Here is a 19,801-nt window from a genome sequence, read left to right on the forward strand (position 1 = left end):
CCGAAGGTCGTGGCTCACGGAGCAACAAGGTCAATGTGCAAGATTGGGCAACATGCTTCAATTGATAATAGAAAAAGAATGATGTGGCATCAATCATCTATGCGATTGATGCCGGTCTTATATACATAGTAAAAACAGTCTCGAGACCTTGCGGGCTGGTATCTTCCGTCGTGGCCCTCAGGTTATGGCCTTCTAACTTTGCAAAAAGCAACGAAAGGAGGGTATCCCCAACACAGTATCTTTTATATTTTATATAATCTACGAGAACTTTTTTTATTATATATATATTAAAAAAGTTACATATTAATATTTCATTTAGGGTAGCAGATTTGGTTTTAAATCAATTCGCAATTACTTCCAAACTCATACATATAATATAGACTCAGACAGATATATAACTAAAGCATAGCAAAACAAATCCCTCATCATTCAACTCTAAAACGGGCCCAGATTCTGCAGCCGGGCACAGGTACCTGTGATGGGCATGCTGGATAATAGTCAGTTCTGAATCAATTCAAAACCGATTAGTACAGAGGACTAGTACTTACCCTTGCCAGACTCAGCGCAGTTAGGGCATGGCACAGTAGTGTCAGCGATGCGCGACATCTCTTTCAGCTTGTACTTGCCGCTAGGCCATTTAGGCGCAACCAGCATAGGCTATACAAGTCAGATTGGTTCAGAATCAATTCAGAGTCAATACTCACAGCCTGGGGTAGACTCAATGGTAGCGGAGAGTCGTTCACGCCATTGTCACTATCAGGCGTGGGAGTATGGCGCATGGCGTGGCGATGGTAATTGTGCCTGGCCAGGTCAAGCATATCGACCATGTCTTCATCGCTGTCGCCATTGTGATCGCTGGAGGCGGGGCCACTCTATTATCTGCGTCAGCATAATTGAATCAAAGTCAGTTTCAAATCAATTCCAAATCAACTCACCTCATCCGTTTCATCGCTATCATTATCGCTGCCATCGTCGCTGTCGCTGAGCATGTCCTCGTCGCTGTTGCCATTATGCCCACTGGTGCTAGGACCGGAGTCGCTCTGTACGTTGTCAGTTGAATTGGTTTCAAATCAATTTCAAATCAACTCACCTCCTCATTGTCGTCCTCATCGTCATCCTGCGCAGCGATAGCAGCTTCGAAGATTGCCCTCACCTCAGTGAGTGGCGTGGCGGTGGGGAGTCGGGCCTTCAAGAATCAGTTCTGAATCAATTATGAATTGAATCCACTCACCTGGACATCCTGGAAGTTGGCCACGGCGGACGCAGTCGGCGGTGGCAGCGGAGTATGGGTATGCGCCTGGAGCGCAATCGCGGGATTGGCACGCGGCTTGCGCGGCGACCAGGGAGCGGCGACAAGGTGCCCAGAGAGGAACTCGCGATACTATCCTGTGATTGAATCAGCTTGGAATCAATTCGCAATTGATTCGACAACGTACGCGCAATATTCATCTCCATCGGCGCTCGGTGTCTGCCAGAGTTCCTAATCTCGGGGACCACACCATGGGACCTCCGCAAGTGAAGGCGAATTGCCGATACCGACGACAGACGCTCATTCTATGATCCGATTAGCATTGACTCGAAATCGATTCTGAATCAACTCACAAATGGGCATAAAGCCCCATCGTCCTCGCGGTAGCGGCAATATAACTCGCCGGGCACAATCACGTAGTGGCCATCGTCCTGTTCCAATCAGTTCTGAATCAATTCAGAATTGAATTTATCCACTCACGTTCGTCGTGTATGGTGGCACAATTGCGTCCAGAGGCCGTTGTGCAGAATCGCGATACAACATATACCAGCCAGATCTCTGGTACGACGACATGATGTTTTTTTTTACGCGGGGAATTAGTTCTGAAACGATTCTGTCGGTGAAAATGTGAGAGGAAGTTATTGTTCGAGGAATGATTGCGAATTGAATCTGAATCAATTCTTAAGAAATATGCGGGTCGCCTAGCAACGTACCAGTACATCTACGGATGAGGTCACCCCACCAAAATACGATGCACCCAATAAAAACCACGTCTGACCAGAGACCTGCTCACCCCACTAATCAACAACTTAGTGGGGCGGGTCGCCATTACAAGGGGGGGGGGGGGGGGTCGGACCACTTCAACAACACTCTCCAATGGAAGGGCCTTGGCGGGGCTATGGCTCCGAGGTACAAGGTACCTGCGTCTGCCCATTGCCCCTGTCACGACCGCTAAAAACGGCGGCCCTCGCTGCCGCATTTGGCGGCTCCAAAAGTGCTTTCTCGACTTGATATGTATTCACTGTGCATTCATGACTCTATTTTGTGTGTATTCATAGCCTTTTCATGACTGTAGTCCTTAGTCCTTTTGCTGTCATAGTGCAGTCATGGCTGTGCTCATGATATATTCGTGTGTGTAATTCGACACATGAGGTAAAGTTCATCGTGATCTTCGGCCAGGCACTACGAATCATACTATTCGAATACACACACAAAGAGCTACACGCACGAGGAACTACGAATAGAGATGCTCAAAATCATAACCTCATATCTCTTTTCCCCCCATCCGTCAAAACTTGCGAGGCGTCAACTTGACTGTCAAAGCCGGCTTGATCCAGTTTGTGAAAACCTGCATATTCCCGTGGTCACCAGCCGGGTCCCAACGCGTCCAGGTCTCGTCGTCCGTCATCTCGACATCATTGTGCCACAGCAGCTTAGCTGTGAGGAGCCTCTGCTCCATGTACGACAGACTAAAAACACAAAGAGAAAATCAGCATGCTGTTTTAGAATTAGGGTGTAGCCAAGACCTGAGGTATACTCACTTGCGCCCGATGCACCCCCTAGGCCCAAGAGAAAAGGGGTTGCTCGCCGCCAGCTTATCCGTCGCCATCTCACGGCTCAGCCACCTCTCCGGCCGGAACTCGCAGGGGTCGGCAAAGTTCCCCGATGAATGGGTGGCAGCCCACGCACAAGTCGACACGGTGGTTCCCCCGGGGATGAAGTTGTCGTCGATGGTGTCGCCGCCGCGGGGCACGGTCCTCGTGAACCCGATCGGTGCGCTAGGGAAGATGCGCAGGCCTTCCTCCAGGACGGCCGTCAGCCAGTGCAGCCTAGAGAGGCGCTCGTAGGTGATGTCCTCGTCGCGGTCAAAGGAGGATCGGATCTCCTGCTTGAGCTTGTTGAAGACGGTGCGGTTCTCGGGTCGGAGGAGGTGGTTGATCAAGCCAGACATGAAGGTCCCCGTCGTCTCGCTCCCCGCGATGATGAAGAGAGCTCCATTCACAATAATCTCGTCCTGGTTGAGGTTCTCCTTGTCGCCCTGCTACATGAGGTAGTACAGGAAGTCCCGGTGCTAGGTAGCCTTGTCGCTCTGGCCGATGCGCTTGAGGATCCTTTCCCGAGAGTAGGCGAGGTGCTTGCGTCGCTGGTCGCGCAGTTCGGCGGAGGCAAATAGCTTGAGGAGGAACGTCTGCAGGAAGGAGCCTGTAGTGGCGAGGCGACGAGCAGCTTGCTCGATGGCACCGGCTTTGATCGACTCGGAGATCAAGGGGACCCAGAAACGGAGATCGTTCGAGGTGAGGCATCCAAAGGGCTCGCCGAGTGAGAGATGCCCAATGATATCAAATGTGGTGTAGCTGAACCAGTCGGCAATGTTGCACACCTTGCCGCTCTTGGCGTACTCGTTCATTCTATCCCGGAAGACATTGATGTAGGAGACAATGAGGTACTCCTGCTCGAGGAGGGCCTTGGTGCTGAAGGCGTACGAAAGGGCACGCCGCTGCCGGGCATGATCCACATCATCGGCCATTGTGATTGTGACGGCCCCCGCAACTGCCTGGATTGACCCGACGTGGATGGGGTCCTTGTGGAAGTTGGCATGGCCCACGCGGCTCCCGTAAATGTCTTTCCATGACTTTTCCGAGTTGAAGGATAGTTCTGTCGGGGTTAGGCGGACAATGGGACCGTAAACTTCATGGAGACCCTTGACGTAGAATGGTAGGCGTCCTCGAAGAAGGTTGAGGGACAGAGGAAGGGGGGTTAGACGGTTCAGTAGGGGTCCCGGGTACTTTGAGAGAGGGTGGAAGTAGAGACGATACACGGCAATGGCAAAGAGGTATATGGAGGCCTATAAGATTAAAAGCTGTCCCACAGTAATTTTCAGGGCAACTCACTAATACAACAAGGCCAGTCACCAGGACAGAAAGACAGGGAGGGCCCCCAAGAGTAGCATTTAGAATAGCCATGGCGCCTCTTAACGATATACTCAGTCAGAGTTCCAGGGCACACCGATGCAAATCTAGGATGTCCAAACTGTGAGTTTTTCAATGAACCAGCGAGCACCATGAGCCCTCACTCTTCCCTGCAATGTCTCAGACTCGGAAATTCAACTTCCTGATCCATCGTCCAACCCGGAGCCCGGACGTCGAAAAGTGGGTCTGACACGGATCTGTCGGGGTCAGGGCCCGGAAAAGCAGAGCCGGTGTACATGACTCTCCCAGCTGACATGCGGTACGGCATACAGGAAACTCTGTGGCAGGGGAATTGGGATGGGAATGGATTTCACGTTTGATGTTCAGTACATTGCAGCAGGCCGATCCATCGCCGTTGCTCCGGCCGGAAAAGTGGGTCTACCCCAGAGTGACACCCGGTGAAGAAGGTAGGTATCCCGCGCAATTTCGCGGCAAAAATTGTAGTTTTTGAATGTAGATTCCCTCTAGAATATTGTCCAACTATGTTTAATACCAACACCTTAGGCTGAGTGCAAGGGCATATCATGTGCGAGATGCCGGGGACGTTCACCCATCAAGTGCCCTTCGTTGCAGTTCCTAATTTCCCGGCTGCTCATAGCCTCAGCTGCTGGGGTCAAGATGGAAAACTGCCAAGAGCCAGTAAAGCCAAGTTTCGATGACGTAGAATGAGATACACTACACTAGTACGGATACTACAGAGTGGCATTTCATTGCTTTATATTCTTTGTGGGGAATATCAGTCTATTGATGCCAAGACTGACGGGGTGGTGGCTGCAGGAGCCCGCAGGCGTGGATCCGAAACCCCAGATGGAGTCGCACCCTGGAAAACAACCCGGTCAGAAACCCACGATGCAGGATACAGATCCCGTTCTGGAGGATTTTGTGTAATTCTCCGACCCTGGAGCCTGTCGCGCACCTCATAGGGCTGTCGGGATGTTTGCAAATGTCATCTTCGTAGTAACATTCCAATATGCAGCAGTACCAGTAGCTGCAAACAACAGATGGAAAGGGGACCAGTTGCGCTAGTCGTTGATATTCTCAGATATCACTCCCATTACTCTTTACATTACTTTATATACTATATAGATATTAAAAAAAATAACTATTCATCATTCATACAATAGACTTCTCCATGGCCATATCGTCATACTGCCGGCTGTCATGCGGCCCCCCACCCTGAACCGTCGTCTTCACCGGCCGATTCAGGGTCTCCGACGACGACGACAGGACCCCCGTGCGCGACGTCGGCGTGTCGGGCTCGGCGGGCAGCGTGCTGATCTCGACCTCGCGCTTCTGGTAGATGCGCAGGGGTATGGGGAAGCCGCCGTCGTTGATGCGCTCCTCGCTGCCGGAGCGGTCGAGGACGGAGGACATGGTGTCGCGCAGGGTGGAGCGCGGGTTGCGTCCTCGGCTGCTGTGCGCGCCGCCGTAGTTTGTGGAGCGGAAGCGCGAGGATGGGTCGCCGGTGTGCGAGCGCTGGTTCGAGTAGTACTTCTCGCGGAAGGCCTTGAGGTTGAAGACGCGCTGCAGGAAGGTCCACGTCAGGGGCAGGTTGGCGACGATGAGGGCCGTGGACGACTCGCGGATGTACCAGAAGGTCCAGTCGAGGCCAAAGGGCTGCGTGAAGCTGTAGTACTTGTTGAGGACGGCCGAGATGATCTGCGCGTGTTAGGACGGCTGGAGTCTCCGGACGAGGGACTGGGTGGTAATAATACCGTGAAGACGCCGACGGCAAAGACGGCGCACAGGATGGCTTTGCGCCGAGCGGAAAGAGTGGTGGAGAGGAAGACGGGCATGGGGATGAGGATGATGGCAATGTCGGACGAAATGTTGAAGACCATGTTGGTGATGAGGTGGTTGGACGCCGTGTTGCATTGGGCTGAGATGTTAGCATGGCGAATGATATGGGACCATTACCGAGTAGCCAGACTCACTGTTGTCTGGAGGCACTGCCCAGTACTGGTTAAAGGGGCGGCACCACACGCCAAGATAGAGAATCTCCATGACGACAAAGGCTTGGGTTGCCGGTCAGCTGGTGGTCGGCGGATGTCAAAGGGTGTGGTGATACTCACTGACGGCAACATAGCCTGCCAGGATCTTGACAGCCAGGTTCTGCCGAAGACTCATGGTCAAGCGATGGTACATGATCAGCAGGCAGGCCTTGACGAGCCAGACGGTGATGCACTGCATCTGCTCCACGACGAGCACCATCTTGGAGCTAGCGATGGTGTCAGCGCACACAACCCCCGTGAAAACATATTGCCAGCAGGGACCCACCCAAAGATGCGCTCCTTGATGTTGTCCGCGTCAAGCGGCGCCGTGTCGTCGGGGTCGATGAGGTTGCTGCTGGTGTTGGAGATGATGTTCATGCCGACCATGATGACCGTATCGGCGGCCTGTGATTCGAGTCAGGGGAATTCTCGCGGACGAAGCAGCGGGGCTCGTGACGTACCATGGCGATGACCATGAGGGCATCGTCGGCCTGGAGTTTTCTCCATGATCCCAGGAGGAGGCGTCGGGAGGTGCTGCACATGTCAGGAGAGGATCGCAGGACGAGGATGGGAAGGGATTTCGGCTTACAGACGGACGCAGACCAGGCACAATGTTATCGCATACCAAGTCCAGGACTCGGCCTTGAGGGACAACATGACGGCGGGAACACAGATGCACACGCACACGCACACGCACACGCACACGAACACACGAACACACGAACACACGCACAACTGACTCGAGGAACGGGGACGGGAGTCCGGAGGAGGGGAGTGTGGGCGACTCCAGGAATTAATACCGGCCATCTGCCTCCTCCATAGTACTACTAGCAGCAGTAGTATCCACAGAGCACCCACAGAGCACCCACAGAGCACCCACAAAGGCCGGCACCCAACAGACAAGCCCTGGGCAACCAGGAAGTCGACGGATTTCCAGGAAGCTTCTTGGCCCAGCTGGGAGCGGTAGGTGGGAACAGATGGGCTGAGGGCCACGCACCGTGTGATAGGCCGGTTAGGTTAGCACTAGGAGAAGCGGACGCTCTTGGATGTGAGCCACGTGGGACTAGGCCGAGGGGGGCTGAGAGCAAGTCGGGCAGATGGCAACGGCGATCGTTGCAGATTCGCACCATGCATGAATGACCAGTCTATCACGGCGTGGGAGGGTGGGCTCTGTGGCTCCTGGTTGGTGCCCTGGAGGTGGCCTGATGGTGTTCCTGTTTGGACGTTGGTGAGGCCGGTGGGTTCACCAGGTTGCTGGCCATGTTAGTTCAGGTCGCTGGCGGGGCCTCGGCGATCGCATTCGCGTTCCCAATGCGCCGGGCACGCCTAATGGCTCGGCTGCTGGGATGGGCACGAGGATGGGCAGCTGGGATGGGCAGCTGGATGGGCGCTGGGATAGACACATGGGAGAGTGCTGTGAGGGCTTTTTTACGTCACTGCTGCAGTAGGCGATGATCGATAATCGGGTCTTGCGAGCCCCAACATCAATTGACCGACGCGGGGAGGCCCAAGCAGCTACAACTCTCAAGGTTAATTGATGATGACAAGCGCAGTTGAGGATGGAATTTTCATGGCTGGAGATGAGTGAGTGGGGTGACAAAAAGAAGAGGCGCTCTTTTTATGTCGCGCAGCTGAAGGTCTGAACAAGATGCGACAGGGTCCTTCCCCTGCAGCAGACTGCCAACCCCCGTCAGCCCCTGCCAGCCCCTGCCAGCCCCTAGCGCTCCTTCTATGATTTGCCGGCCATTTTCGCCAAGCTCTCCTCCACCAGGACTGGGCAGAGATGGGCAGAGGTGCACGGTCCCTCCTCGAGTCAACAACCATGAATCCATGATGATCACTCCTTCACGTTCGTCACGGCCGTCACTCTGTCTCAGCACCATCATCCGCTTGCCTGAGACGGGGACGGCCGCAGCCTCGCACTAGAGGAGGCCTCGCTGCGGGTGGCTGTTATCAGTACGGTCCCAACGACAGATACCCGATACCCCGCGCGACACCCACGATGCCCCGGAAAGCCAGGGCATGCACCCACCGTGACATCTACATCGACTGCTCCCCCGAGGCCCGTGAATGCGGCTTCGAGCGCCCACCCGCCGGGAAACGCCTCACCGCCGCCACGAGCTCGGGCCGTGTCGCGGCCAGTTCCCAGCACTATGCCACTCCTGAGACACTCTTTAGCGACGGCGAGGTCTTTCCCGGTCCCCTGGTGCTGCCCGACGAGCTCCTTGCCATCGAGCCCAAGCACCATTCCCAGAGCTTCAAGTCATGGCACCAGTCGGCCAACTACTATGGCATGCGCGTCACCAAGCGTCGCAACGCCATCTATGTGATCCCTCCTCCGGAAGTCACCGACGAGGTCAAGGACCTCATGGCCGGCTGGCTCGATCCTGTGGTCCCCAGGGGGGAGAGTGTCCGGGGCATGCCCAAGGACCTCGAACAGCCCACCGTGGACGACTTGTGCGACTACCTGGGTGCCTTTTACCACGGCATGGAAATCAGGAAACTCGAACCCGGATTCCGCTGGGTGGCATGGGACGGCAACAACTCCAAGTCCGAGTCCAACGAGCCCGAGCGCCCGCGCATCGGACTTGCGACTCCCGCTCCGACAAGCGAAGTTGTTGGCGTTCAGTATCGTCCGTCCATCGACGGCATCGCCACGCAGCAGGTCAACCTCAACGATGTACTCGATGCCATGATCCCGCTTGTGCCCGCGGACGCTCACTCCATCGTCATGATGATCCACCACGACCTCTACGAGGACGAGGACGATGACTTTTGCTGCGGCCGTGCCTACGGTGGCTCGAGGGTCTGTCTGGTCACCACCTTCCGGTACCACCCGTGCCTGGACCGCTACGCAGGAATCAATACTGAGCACAGCTGGCCCGCCGCGCACTGCAAGTCGTACGTCGAGGCCCTCTGCCGCACGTCGCCGCCACCCGCCAAGAGGGCCAGGGGTGCTGACTCGCCACCGTCGCATATGGTAATCAGGCGCAACCCATCGACGCCCCTCGGCGCGGCCATCGAGTCGTCCAGGGGGAAACTTGCGCCCCGGACACGGGCCGACTACCACGGTCTGTGGTTCTCGCGCGCGGCCCGCACCATATCGCACGAGATTGGGCATTGCGTGACCCTGGACCACTGCATCTACTTTGCGTGCGTCATGCAGGGCACGGCGAGCATCGTCGAGGACATGCACCAGCCGCCGTACTGCTGCCCCGTGTGCATCGAGAAGTTGTCGTACAACATGTGCGTGCTGGGGGGCCCGGCCAAGTCCAAGTCGACGGTGGAGCTGCAGCGGGCGTGGATACGCGGACAGCACCGGGCGCTGGCCGAGGTCTGCCGTAAGTGGTCCCACGTGGGCATGTTTGCCGGACTGGGGGGCTGGCTGGAGAAGAGGCTGGCGGCCGTGGACGTGGACGGGGAGGATGATGAGGATGAAGTTGTGTACATGGGGACACGCCCAGCTGATGAGGATGGCAGTGCCAAGGGGGCGGCCTCGTCGAAGCTGTTTGCCCAGTGGCTGGACGACGACTAACAGAAGCAGGGCTCACATATTTGTTTGGTTTCCGCAAGCAGGCGCGCGATGATTTAAACAAGCAAACTGACGATGTTCTAATCAAGCAAGCAAGCGGCAGTGTTAGATTGAACACCAGCTTTCATACTGACCTTGGCGCCATGACATATATGCGTATTTAGCACTTACCCCAAAGTTATTCAATCAATTATAGTTATTTCGAACTCCTCTACACAGTCTTTTCCTTTCTTTTTTTTTCACTGGTGCCACCAATGTCACAATACCGAGACAAGATCACGACGTCTTGGATTCACTCCAACTAGCGCCCCCACACGTCGATCGCCGTGTCGCCGCCGTATCCGTCCAGTGATTCTGCCTGGATGCAGTTAGTCCGCTCAGCGTTCCCCTCACCCAAGTGACCCAGCCGGGCAGGACGGCACTTAGCAGACTCCTCGGTCCAGATTACAAACCCATCCATTGTCATCCATTGCATCGCGACAAACATCAGCAATGCTGCGACACGCCTCGCTCCTCGCCTGCGCGGCCGGCGCCGGTGCTGCTGCGCTTGTCCCCGCGTTTCTTGGAGATCTCGCCCATCAGCTTCAGCAGCCCCTGGCGCGCATCCACGACTCGGTCTCCGGCTCGCCCTCGGACTTCCAGTGCAATCTCCCACCGCCCATTGACCCCGCTGGCGATGGCCTCCCCTCTGCCGATGACCTCTTCTCGTCTGAGGTCGCCCTGGGCAAGCAGATTGAGCGCCACCAGGCCATTGTGAGGGTGCCTTCTGTCTCGTTTGACGACCTCGGCGAGCCCACCCAGGATCCGCGCTGGGCGCCCTTCTACGACCTGCACAAGGTCCTCGAGGTCCTCTACCCCAGCATTCACCGCCGTGCCACCCTGGAGAAGGTCAACACCCTGGGTCTCGTCTACACCATCGCCGGCTCCGACCAGACCTTGAAGCCAGTCCTGCTCGCCGCTCACCAGGATGTCGTCCCTGTCGCTGACGAGTCCACCTGGACGCACCCGCCCTTTGCCGCCGTCTACGATGGCGAGTACCTCTGGGGTCGCGGTGCCAGTGACGACAAGAACAGCCTGACCGCTCTCATGTCCGCCGTCGAAGCCCTCCTCGACGCCGGCTGGGCCCCGACCCGCACCCTCGTCATGGCTTTTGGCTTCGACGAGGAGTGCTCTGGCTACCGTGGCGCCGGCGCCATCGCTCAGCACCTCACCCAGCGCTACGGCGACGACGGCGTGGCCATCATCCTCGACGAGGGTGGCCTGGGCCTGCAGCTCCTCGGCGACGACACCCTGTACGCGCTGCCCGCCGTCGTCGAGAAGGGCCACGTCGACATCTGGCTTGATCTTAGTGTTGTTGGTGGCCACAGCTCCATCCCCTTCCCCCACACGAGCATCGGCATCGCCGCCGAGATCATCGCCGCCCTCGAGGCCAACCCCTACGACCCGGAGCTCCTGGCCGACAGCCCCGTCCACCGCCACCTGCAGTGCCAGGCGCGGTACTCGCCCCAGGCGCAGCCCGAGATCACGCGCCTCGTCAAGGCCGGCGACCTCGACGCCCTGGCCGGGGAGCTCGCCGCCGCGAACCCCATGACGCAGTTCATGATCCAGACGTCGCAGGCCGTGGACATGATCGACGGCGGGCAGAAGATCAACGCCATGCCCGAGCACGTCGCCCTGGGCGTCAACTACCGCGTGGCCCCGCAGAACACCATCCCCGAGGTCCAGCACAACGTCGTCCGCCACATCCAGGACGTTGTCGCCAAGTACGGCCTCGAGCTGCGCGCCTACGACGGCGACGACGAGTACGAGGCCTACCTGGCCGAGACCGACCCGGAGGCCCTGCTCACAAAGCCCCCGCATGCCGCCTGGGAGGTCGACTACAAGGGAACGCTGGTCCTGGAGGCGCGGGAGAAGTCCCCCGGCACGCCCGTGTCGCCCACCATGGGCCCCGTGTGGGATGTCTTCTCGGGTACGATCCAGCACACCTTTGCGTTCGAGGACGGGACGGTGGTGCCCGTGGGGCAGATCATGACGGGGAACACGGACACGAGACACTACCTGGGGCTGTCGTCCCACGTCTACCGCTGGACCCCCAATGCGCAGGGCGGGAGCATCAACATCCATACCATTGATGAGCGGATCCTGATGAGCGAGCACATGAGCATTGTCAAGTTCTACTACAACTTTGTGCGCAACTTTGACAAGGTCGATATCTAAGGGGCGGTGCGGTACTACGTGTAGGGAGTCATGGCATGATGAGATAGAAGGGGGGTAGATGAGAGGATATCACCGGGGGGGGGGAGGACCAAGATGATAGCGAATAATCCTCGTATAATTATTGAGTGCTATAGTTTCAATACGTCATGAAAACGTGGCTGAGGCGTCTAGTACAGAAGATACTTCTTCCTCGTCTCCCGGAACTCCTCCAGTCGCGGCGTCCACGCCTCGCGAATCTCGTCCGGGGTCAGCCCATTCTCGATCCCCTCGCGCACAATCGGCGACCCGACCAGGACGTCCACATTGTACCGCGACCCATCACTCCCCCAGTCCAGCCAGTGGAACGCCGACGTCGTGTTGCTGCCCTCCACCGTGTACAGCTTCCGCGCCGTGTACAGCAGGCTGACGCCCACGTAGGGCGCGTCAAACGCCGCCAGCTCCTTCACCGAGCTCGGGTCCGCATACGTCTGCAGGCCGCACGAGGACTCGCCCGCAAAGTCGTCGGCCGTGGGCGTGAAGCACTGGAAGCGGTACCCCGTGTTGGGGATGTCGAGGTCGCGCATGGCCATGGTCCACGACTCGTTGCCCCAGGGGGCGCCGAGAAGCTCAAACGGGCGGGCGGTGCCGCGGCCCTCGGAGATGCTCGTGCCCTCGAACATGCACGTCCCCGGGTACAGCATGGCCGTGTTGAGAGTGGGCATGTTGGGGCTGGGCAGCGCCCAGGGCAGGCCCGTCTGCTCAAAGGTCATGGACCGCTTCCAGTGCTTCATCTCGATGACCTCGAGAGCCAGCGACGAGTCATCGCCCGACGCCTCCGCGATCCAGCCCTCGCCGACAAACATGGACGCGAGCTCGCCCACCGTCATGCCGTGGGCCTGGGCGATGGGGCGGCGGCCGACGTAGGATGTGATGAAGGTCTCGTTGAGAACAGGGCCAAAGGCATTGAGGCCGGTGATGGGGTTCGGGCGGTCGATGACAACAAAGGTCGCATTGACCTTGGCGGCGGCGACCATGGTGTCATACATGGCCCAGATATCTACTCGCGGTTAGCCTCCGTAGATGAACATGGCAGGTCGTGTACATGCATGTGTAGAATCTCGCCCCGACATCCTGAATATCAAACAGCACGGTATCCGCCCCCGACTCTTCAATGTAGCCCATCAGCGTCGTCGTGTTAGCCACATAGGCATCGTACACAGTCAGGCCCGTCTTCTCATCCACAAACTTGCCCTCCGATCCGCCAGCCTGGGCAGTGCCCCGGAATCCGTGCTCGGGTCCCATGACGCCCACGAGGTCCACCCCGCCCGACTCGACCATGACATCCACGCCGAGGTCCATCTGCGGGGTGATTCCCGTGGGGTTCGTGAGCACAATGACCTTTCTGCCGGCGAGCTGCGCGTAGTCGGATGCGATGAGCACGTCGAGGCCCGTCTTGACCTTTGGCCCCTTGTGGGAGGAGGCGCTGGCGACACCCACGGCGGCGACCGCCATGGCTAGTGAGAGTAGCTGCATCTTGAAGCCTTCGATCAGCCTGTAGGGAGAGAATGGCAAAGGGCAACCCGAGTGTTCGGTACCAAGGAAGAGGGTAGATGGGAGGTCCCTGTTCAACCCGAAATCCGGGGCCGAGGAGCTCTTATCAAGCTTCAATCGACGGACAACTATGCCCATCCGGGGAGGTCCTTTTGGGCATCGTGGGGATGAATGTAACGTTGACATGCGAACCCATGTCCGCTCTCCAAGCCGGGGGCCCGGTTCCGAGCTCGGAGCAAGTGGGCCCCGGGGCCGCTACTCGCCGGAGGCCCGATGAGTTCCCGTCGCAGCCGTAGATACAAAGTGCAGACTCTGGGGATTGGTACGGATGGGGGCGACGAGAGCATTCTCGGCCCGTGGACATGTGCCAAGCTGACAGAGAGAGCGCTACCGGCTTCAAGTAGCCGACTCTACGGTTACATCTCATCACAGCAATCCCGCCTAAGCTTGGGGTAGACAGGCGGGTGCTGAGAGCGGAGATACCGAGATGGACATCATCCAATGCCTATCTCCCAGACATCCCACGTAAGCAATTTTTCTCGTCGCAACGGCCCGGGCGGTCGACTTGAACATGCTGCCAAGGCAGTTTGTCCGTCCCCTCCTTGGAGGGAACAGGAGTGTTTGGGCGGGGAAAGCAGCTAAGCTGTTCAAGAGCTGTTCGCAGAGCGGGGAACATCCGTTTACCCCCCTGCGGCAAAATCGATCATTGGGGTATTCGCTCGTGGAATGTCGTCGCAGATGCTGTTGTGCCACCCTCAAAGAGCGATGGTCATAGCCATTCCCAGTCTGGTGCGGATCATCGCCGTCGAATTAAAGAGGGCATAGGATAGCATTAAGAGCTTCACGAGGAGAGGCACTTTAAGTGGGTGCCGCTCCGCACGCTCCGGTGTCACGCGTCGTTGTCGCAGCTACATATCAAGAACTTACATAGTAGCTCCGGGAAAGCACTCGAGGAGCTAGAGGGAACGGCCTAGTAGTTACCTATCAGGACCATGTTGCAGGGCTCCGCGATGCCGAAGCCGCCCTTGCCGATGTAGCTGTCTTTGACTTTGATGGTGTGAACCCGGCGGTGACCCTGGTTTTGAACACTGTCGCAGGCTGAGCGTACGCGGTGCTGATCATAGAATCCAAAGGCCCAGGTTGGAAGAGGGCATGACGTTGACAGGGTCCCGCGTGGCAGATGACACGCGCGGGGACGACATTTGGTCCTGACGAAGCCATGATGAAATGATCCCAATGATGAAACGCCGGTCTAGGGTGGCTTTCGCGGGGACGGCAGCGGCGTCAAACAAGCGCCGGACTGCCGTGCAAGCTCAGCCTCTCAGGGGGTGGTGGGCATTTGGTCAATTGCATCAAGATTGAAGATTGAAGAGTCCACTGCAAGGTGGATTCAGATTGACGAACAAATTGATGCATCGTCGCAGCACCGGAGGCTCCTTCCATCAATGAAATGCTGGAGACTGGGAAGGTGCAAGGTAATGAATGCGGTGCCTCAGGCGTCACGGACGTATGCAAGGAGGCAGGCCCAGTACTAGGTAGTCATCATCATCTCCTCCCAGAACCCGCTCCCAGGAAAAAAAAAATCGAACTGATAGGCACCATGATGGATTGGGAAACCCGAGGCCATCCCGAAAACCAACATCCACCTAGGCTCAGTCCATCACCCGGCTCACGAGCTTCACAGCCTACTACTCCATAATGCCTCGCAATCCCAGACCAACGAGACCCTCATTCGCCAACCGGAGCGAGCGGAGGCGCCATCACGACATCCACGAAGGGCCCTTGAGACCTGGTACCTGCACCGGGCAACTAGGCACCTGGAGACGAACAAGTCGAACGACGGACGCTAGGGGCAACAGAGGAGCCTTGCGGACGAAATTAGAAACCCCGATGGGCATCTCGGCTATGCATTATCAGAGGCTAACGCTGGGAAGCTTGGAACACGAGCTTGTCGACTTGCTGTGAAAAGCTTTCCCCTGTCCACGACGGTGGCGAATTGCTTTGATCACCATATGCCGTCCCCGTTCAGGCACGAACTCTGCGGCCCAAAATGGGGCAGCAGACCCCTGTAGGTTCTGGAAGCTCAGAAGGCCAGAATCTGAGCCCCTCCAGCGGACTGGTTGGCCGATTGTTGGCGCTCTAGCCAATATGGCGACTAGCCAATGCCGGAGCCGCTTCGCCGATATTCGTACATTATCATGCATCTCGGGAGGCCAAATGGAGCTCTAGATAGCTGCCATCTGCTCGCATGAGGGTTGCATGCGGCTACAGCAGATGCAGCCACAGTGCGTGTGTACCTGTTCACATGTTCGCCTTATCGACAAACCACTATCCGTACCGCCACCGCCATCAACCTATCTTCAGCTTTCTATCGCTGCAACATTCCTTGTCCTCAATCGGCCTTACCAGTTGCGAGGTTGGCGAACCGTTTGATGACTCAAGCCACAGCGCGACAGCGAGGAAAAATCGGCAAACTTTGAATCCATTCAGGTCAATGGCCCACGTCACTGAGCTCATTATTACCCCTCCAAGAAACAAGCTCTGCCCTGGAGGGATCTGCGACCACCCCCCACCAAGGGCTCGCCGCTCGCGATTAAGATTTCCACGACGAGGGCCCAAGGGGAGCTCCAAGCTCCACAGGGCCCTCAGCCAGGATGCTTTTCCCGTGCTTGTTGGGATTTCGGGGATTGCCAGCTCGATTATCAACATGGAAACGCAGGCCCTTAAGAATTGCTGGGAAATCGGGTCAGGGATCAGTCACCGACTTCAACTCATCCTTGTTGCTCTATCTGGCATGCCAACGTGATCTGGCTTGTCTCGGTGCTCAGTCGGCGACCCACCAAAAGATTCCTATCTACGGAGTACTACTACTGTGTACCGCTGCAAGTTGCGCAGTTCTGCCAGTCACCCCCATCCATCCCACATTGCACGCCTCCTCTTCCCCCCATCCGACTCGACGACGTTGGAGGTGGAGACGTAAGGTGGCCACTGGACTTGACGCCTCGTCCCGGGCAGGACCCAGAGTTCCCGCTTTTACTTCTGCCGCCGGCCGCCGGTCGATTTGAAATTCAGAGCCCCAACGGGTCTCTCGCTCTAGCTAAATACAACGAACTACTACCACAACTCTTTTTCTCTTATTCTTTCCCTTCATCTCTCTGTATCCGTCCCGTCAAATCATCTGGATCTGGAAACAGAGATATGCATCACTTCCCCACCGTCCCCCAACCAAGCCACTTGGCTTAGATTGGGACCCTGAGACAAGTCTTACCTAGGGTCATCAACCGGAATCTTCATCCAGATCTAGACCTCAGTGTCGGCCCACCGGGTCACAGAACCTTCAGCCTCCAGTCATGTCGGCCGAACAGCTAGACAGTGGCCGGCTCAGCGACCTCCCGACGCCGATCCGCAAAGAGAAAAAACGAGTGGGATGGCATGCCCCCAGCAGCAGCAACGCGGAGGAAGCCGGACCTGACGCCGACGCCGACTCTTCTGCCCTATCCCCAGCGATATCACCGAATCGCCACCGGCCTGTTCCCCCAGGTGCCCCCGATGCTGTAGAGCTCAGCCGTGCCTTGACCAAGGTCCTGTCGGATGAGGAGAAGGGCGCGAAACGTGGGAGGAGCTTGCATCAGCATCACCACTCTGAGACTGATGTGAGCCCGCAGGGCCCCATCAGTCGCCCGAGACCAGCGCTCAAGCGCAATACCAGCTATGATGCACCCCACGAGCGCGAAGAGGCGGACAGGACCGAAATGCTGGCCAACGAGCGAACAATACGCTCTATTCACGACGCTCGACATAGGGCGACCCAGCTAGCTCGATCTCTGGGGAGCCATTCTGCCCCAGGCTCCAGGAGAAACTCTGATGAGTTCGATGCCTCATTCCAGAGCCTGGCCGGCGACTCAGATGGTCTCCACCTCAGGAGGTCTACTAGGCGTCCCACCGTTGTAGTCGATGACTACGATGAGGAAGATGAGCGACCTAGGGGTGCAGTTGTTTCAAGGGCGCCCCCAGCAGATGCGGCCGGCGGTGTTAGTAGCGGCGCTGGAGGAGAGCCCTCGGGACAGCATGTCCGGCATCGAGCATCACATCGGAGGACCCAGCACGAGGACGAGCCCCTGGACGAAAAAGACATCGGCGACAGGCTTGTCAAGTCCTACACCCGCAAGGGCAGAAGGGATTTCCTCCATTATCCAAACTTCCGTGGCCGTGCATCGGGCACATCGACACCTGTCATTGAACAACATTACGCCCAGGACTACGTACCACGGCCCAAGAAGTATCGCGACGGCGTCCTAGCCTCCTTGCTCAAGCTCTATAATGATGACCGCGAAAGCTCCGGAGGAGGAGGAAGCGGCGGCAGTAGCGGCTGCACGACTCCAGGGACTGCCACTCCCGTTCTATCGCCAGAACCCTCCCCTCCGGCGTCGAGATCTTCATCTCGAGCTCGGGATTCCGGATCCCGTCGCACTAACGGTTTGTTCAGCCTCAACCGGGCGCATCGCTCAACCTCGTCTCTTACCCTGACTGAACTTATGAAGTCATCGTCCATGTTTGCCGCCCCTGGGTCCAGCGAGATCTCAGATCGCTGGGCCGACAAGCTGAAGAGGGAGCCGCCGCCATCCAGGTCCAGAAGGGAGAAGCATCGTGTCAAGAAACACATCGCCGCCATCATATTCCGCCACAGATACATCATCAAGCTATGCCGCGCCCTCATGATGTATGGAGCGCCTACGCACCGCCTCGAAGAATACATCAACATGACCGCCCGCGTCCTCGAAATCGAGGCCCAGCCCCTCTATATTCCGTCCTGCATGATTATCAGCTTCGACGACAACACCACATATACCACTGAGGTCAGAATTGTCCGGGCCCCTCAGGGGGTCGATCTCGGCCGGCTAAAAGACGTTCACAACATTTACAAGGATGTCGTTCACGATAAATTCAGCGTTGAGGAGGCTTCTAGGAGGCTGGATAACATCATGGCGCAGAAGCCCAAGTTCAGCGTCTGGTTCCGAGTATTCCTATATGGAGTGGCGTCGGCGTGCGTAGCTCCCTTCGGGTTCCAGGGGCGTTTCATCGATCTCCCCTTTGCCTTCATCCTCGGTGCCCTTGTCGGTGTTTTGCAGCTAGTCCTAGCTCCCAGCAATCAGCTCTATGCACACGTCTTTGAGGTCTCCGCGGCCATGCTGACGTCGTTCCTCGCGCGGGCATTTGGGTCCATCAACCGTGGCAACACCTTTTGCTTTGGCGCTCTGGCCCAGAGCAGCATCGCCCTCATTCTTCCGGGTTATATGGTGTTGTCAGCGTCCCTCGAGCTTCAGAGCTACAACATTGTCTCTGGCAGTGTGCGCATGGTGCACGCCATGATCTACACCCTCTTCCTTGGATACGGCATCACCATCGGCGCGTCCCTTTACGGCATGCTGGACAGCCACGCATCGAGCGAGCGAAATTGCAAGGATAAGCTGGGCCGCGAGTGGTATTTCTTGTTCGTGCCCGGCTTCGCCCTGTGCCTGTCTCTCGTCAACCAGGCCAAGTGGTCGCAGACTCCCGTCATGATCCTGATGGCCCTAGCCGGCTTCTGCGTCAACAGCTACAGCAGCACCTTCTTCCACCAGAACACGGAGATTTCCAACATGTTGGGTGCCTTGACGATTGGCATCCTAGCCAATCTGTACTCGAGGCTAGGAAGACACGTTGAGAACAAGTGGCTAGACGTATTGGAATACTGGCAGTTCAATATCCAGCCACGTCTATCCCGGTTATTTCGCAAGAAGAAGAGGCAAGGCGAGAATTGGTCTCTCCCCTCAGACCCCGAATCAAGGCCCGGGACGCCAGCCGATAACGAGAAGCCCGTACGCCACCCCCGCCAGGTCGGGTACAGCCTCGCGGCTGCGGCCATGCTCCCAGCCATCTTCGTCCAGGTGCCCAGTGGTCTTGCCATCGGCGGGTCCCTGCTAGCTGGAGTCAAGACAGCAGACAAGCTCACCTCTCCAATCAAGGACGATCATGATAACGGAGGTATCGACGCATCGGCTTTTACAATCCTGTTGCAGGTCGTCCAGGTGGCGATTGGCATCAGTGTTGGCCTCTTCATGAGCGCCCTCATCGTCTATCCCCTCGGCAAGCGGAGGAGCGGGTTGTTCGCCTTCTAATAACAACTCCTCCCGTCTCCCCACTACCGAGATTACCCCAAAAATATTAAGATTTATTTACAATTCGACGACAGAAGAGGCGCTGCCCTTGAACGATTCCAAAATATTCTTCTTATCTCATTCGACCACGAAATCACAACAAACAACACAAGCAG

At 57.2% G+C, this 19,801-nt stretch overlaps 8 protein-coding genes across 8 annotated transcripts; 3 read left to right on the forward strand and 5 right to left on the reverse strand.

Annotated features, from left to right (window-relative positions):
• Positions 1-537: 537 nt before the first annotated feature.
• Positions 538-1,792, reverse strand: ACO1O0_002836 (uncharacterized protein; the record flags this gene model as incomplete). The annotated part of the gene is made up of 7 exons (XM_083192298.1): positions 538-657; positions 705-872; positions 936-1,040; positions 1,091-1,186; positions 1,232-1,297; positions 1,603-1,680; positions 1,730-1,792. The coding sequence occupies 7 exons, from the start codon at positions 1,790-1,792 to the stop codon at positions 538-540; spliced, it is 696 nt and encodes a 231-aa protein (XP_083051355.1).
• A 745-nt stretch (positions 1,793-2,537) lies between these two features.
• Positions 2,538-3,200, reverse strand: ACO1O0_002837 (uncharacterized protein; the record flags this gene model as incomplete). Its single annotated transcript, XM_083192299.1, has 2 exons — positions 2,538-2,718; positions 2,791-3,200. 2 exons carry the CDS (start codon positions 3,198-3,200, stop codon positions 2,538-2,540), a joined length of 591 nt encoding a protein of 196 aa, XP_083051356.1.
• Positions 3,201-3,320: 120 nt separating this feature from the next.
• On the reverse strand, positions 3,321-4,212 carry ACO1O0_002838 (uncharacterized protein; the record flags this gene model as incomplete). The annotated part of the gene is made up of 2 exons (XM_083192300.1): positions 3,321-4,094; positions 4,162-4,212. 2 exons carry the CDS (start codon positions 4,210-4,212, stop codon positions 3,321-3,323), a joined length of 825 nt encoding a protein of 274 aa, XP_083051357.1.
• Positions 4,213-5,331: 1,119 nt separating this feature from the next.
• ACO1O0_002839 (uncharacterized protein) lies at positions 5,332-6,751 on the reverse strand (the record flags this gene model as incomplete). Its single annotated transcript, XM_083192301.1, has 6 exons — positions 5,332-5,877; positions 5,934-6,097; positions 6,153-6,233; positions 6,291-6,436; positions 6,496-6,614; positions 6,671-6,751. 6 exons carry the CDS (start codon positions 6,749-6,751, stop codon positions 5,332-5,334), a joined length of 1,137 nt encoding a protein of 378 aa, XP_083051358.1.
• A 1,460-nt stretch (positions 6,752-8,211) lies between these two features.
• Positions 8,212-9,744, forward strand: ACO1O0_002840 (archaemetzincin; the record flags this gene model as incomplete). Its single annotated transcript, XM_083192302.1, has 1 exon — positions 8,212-9,744. One exon carries the CDS (start codon positions 8,212-8,214, stop codon positions 9,742-9,744), a length of 1,533 nt encoding a protein of 510 aa, XP_083051359.1.
• Positions 9,745-10,233: 489 nt separating this feature from the next.
• Positions 10,234-11,958, forward strand: ACO1O0_002841 (M20 family metallopeptidase; the record flags this gene model as incomplete). The annotated part of the gene is made up of 1 exon (XM_083192303.1): positions 10,234-11,958. One exon carries the CDS (start codon positions 10,234-10,236, stop codon positions 11,956-11,958), a length of 1,725 nt encoding a protein of 574 aa, XP_083051360.1.
• A 167-nt stretch (positions 11,959-12,125) lies between these two features.
• Positions 12,126-13,626, reverse strand: ACO1O0_002842 (exo-beta-N-acetylmuramidase NamZ family protein; the record flags this gene model as incomplete). The annotated part of the gene is made up of 2 exons (XM_083192304.1): positions 12,126-12,953; positions 13,024-13,626. 2 exons carry the CDS (start codon positions 13,624-13,626, stop codon positions 12,126-12,128), a joined length of 1,431 nt encoding a protein of 476 aa, XP_083051361.1.
• Positions 13,627-16,838: 3,212 nt separating this feature from the next.
• ACO1O0_002843 (threonine/serine exporter family protein) lies at positions 16,839-19,646 on the forward strand (the record flags this gene model as incomplete). The annotated part of the gene is made up of 1 exon (XM_083192305.1): positions 16,839-19,646. One exon carries the CDS (start codon positions 16,839-16,841, stop codon positions 19,644-19,646), a length of 2,808 nt encoding a protein of 935 aa, XP_083051362.1.
• Between the last annotated feature and the right edge of the window lie 155 nt (positions 19,647-19,801).

Source organism: Amphichorda felina (genome assembly GCF_050947745.1).
Source record: "Amphichorda felina strain 45539 chromosome Unknown scaffold_3, whole genome shotgun sequence".
Taxonomy (NCBI): domain Eukaryota; kingdom Fungi; phylum Ascomycota; class Sordariomycetes; order Hypocreales; family Bionectriaceae; genus Amphichorda; species Amphichorda felina.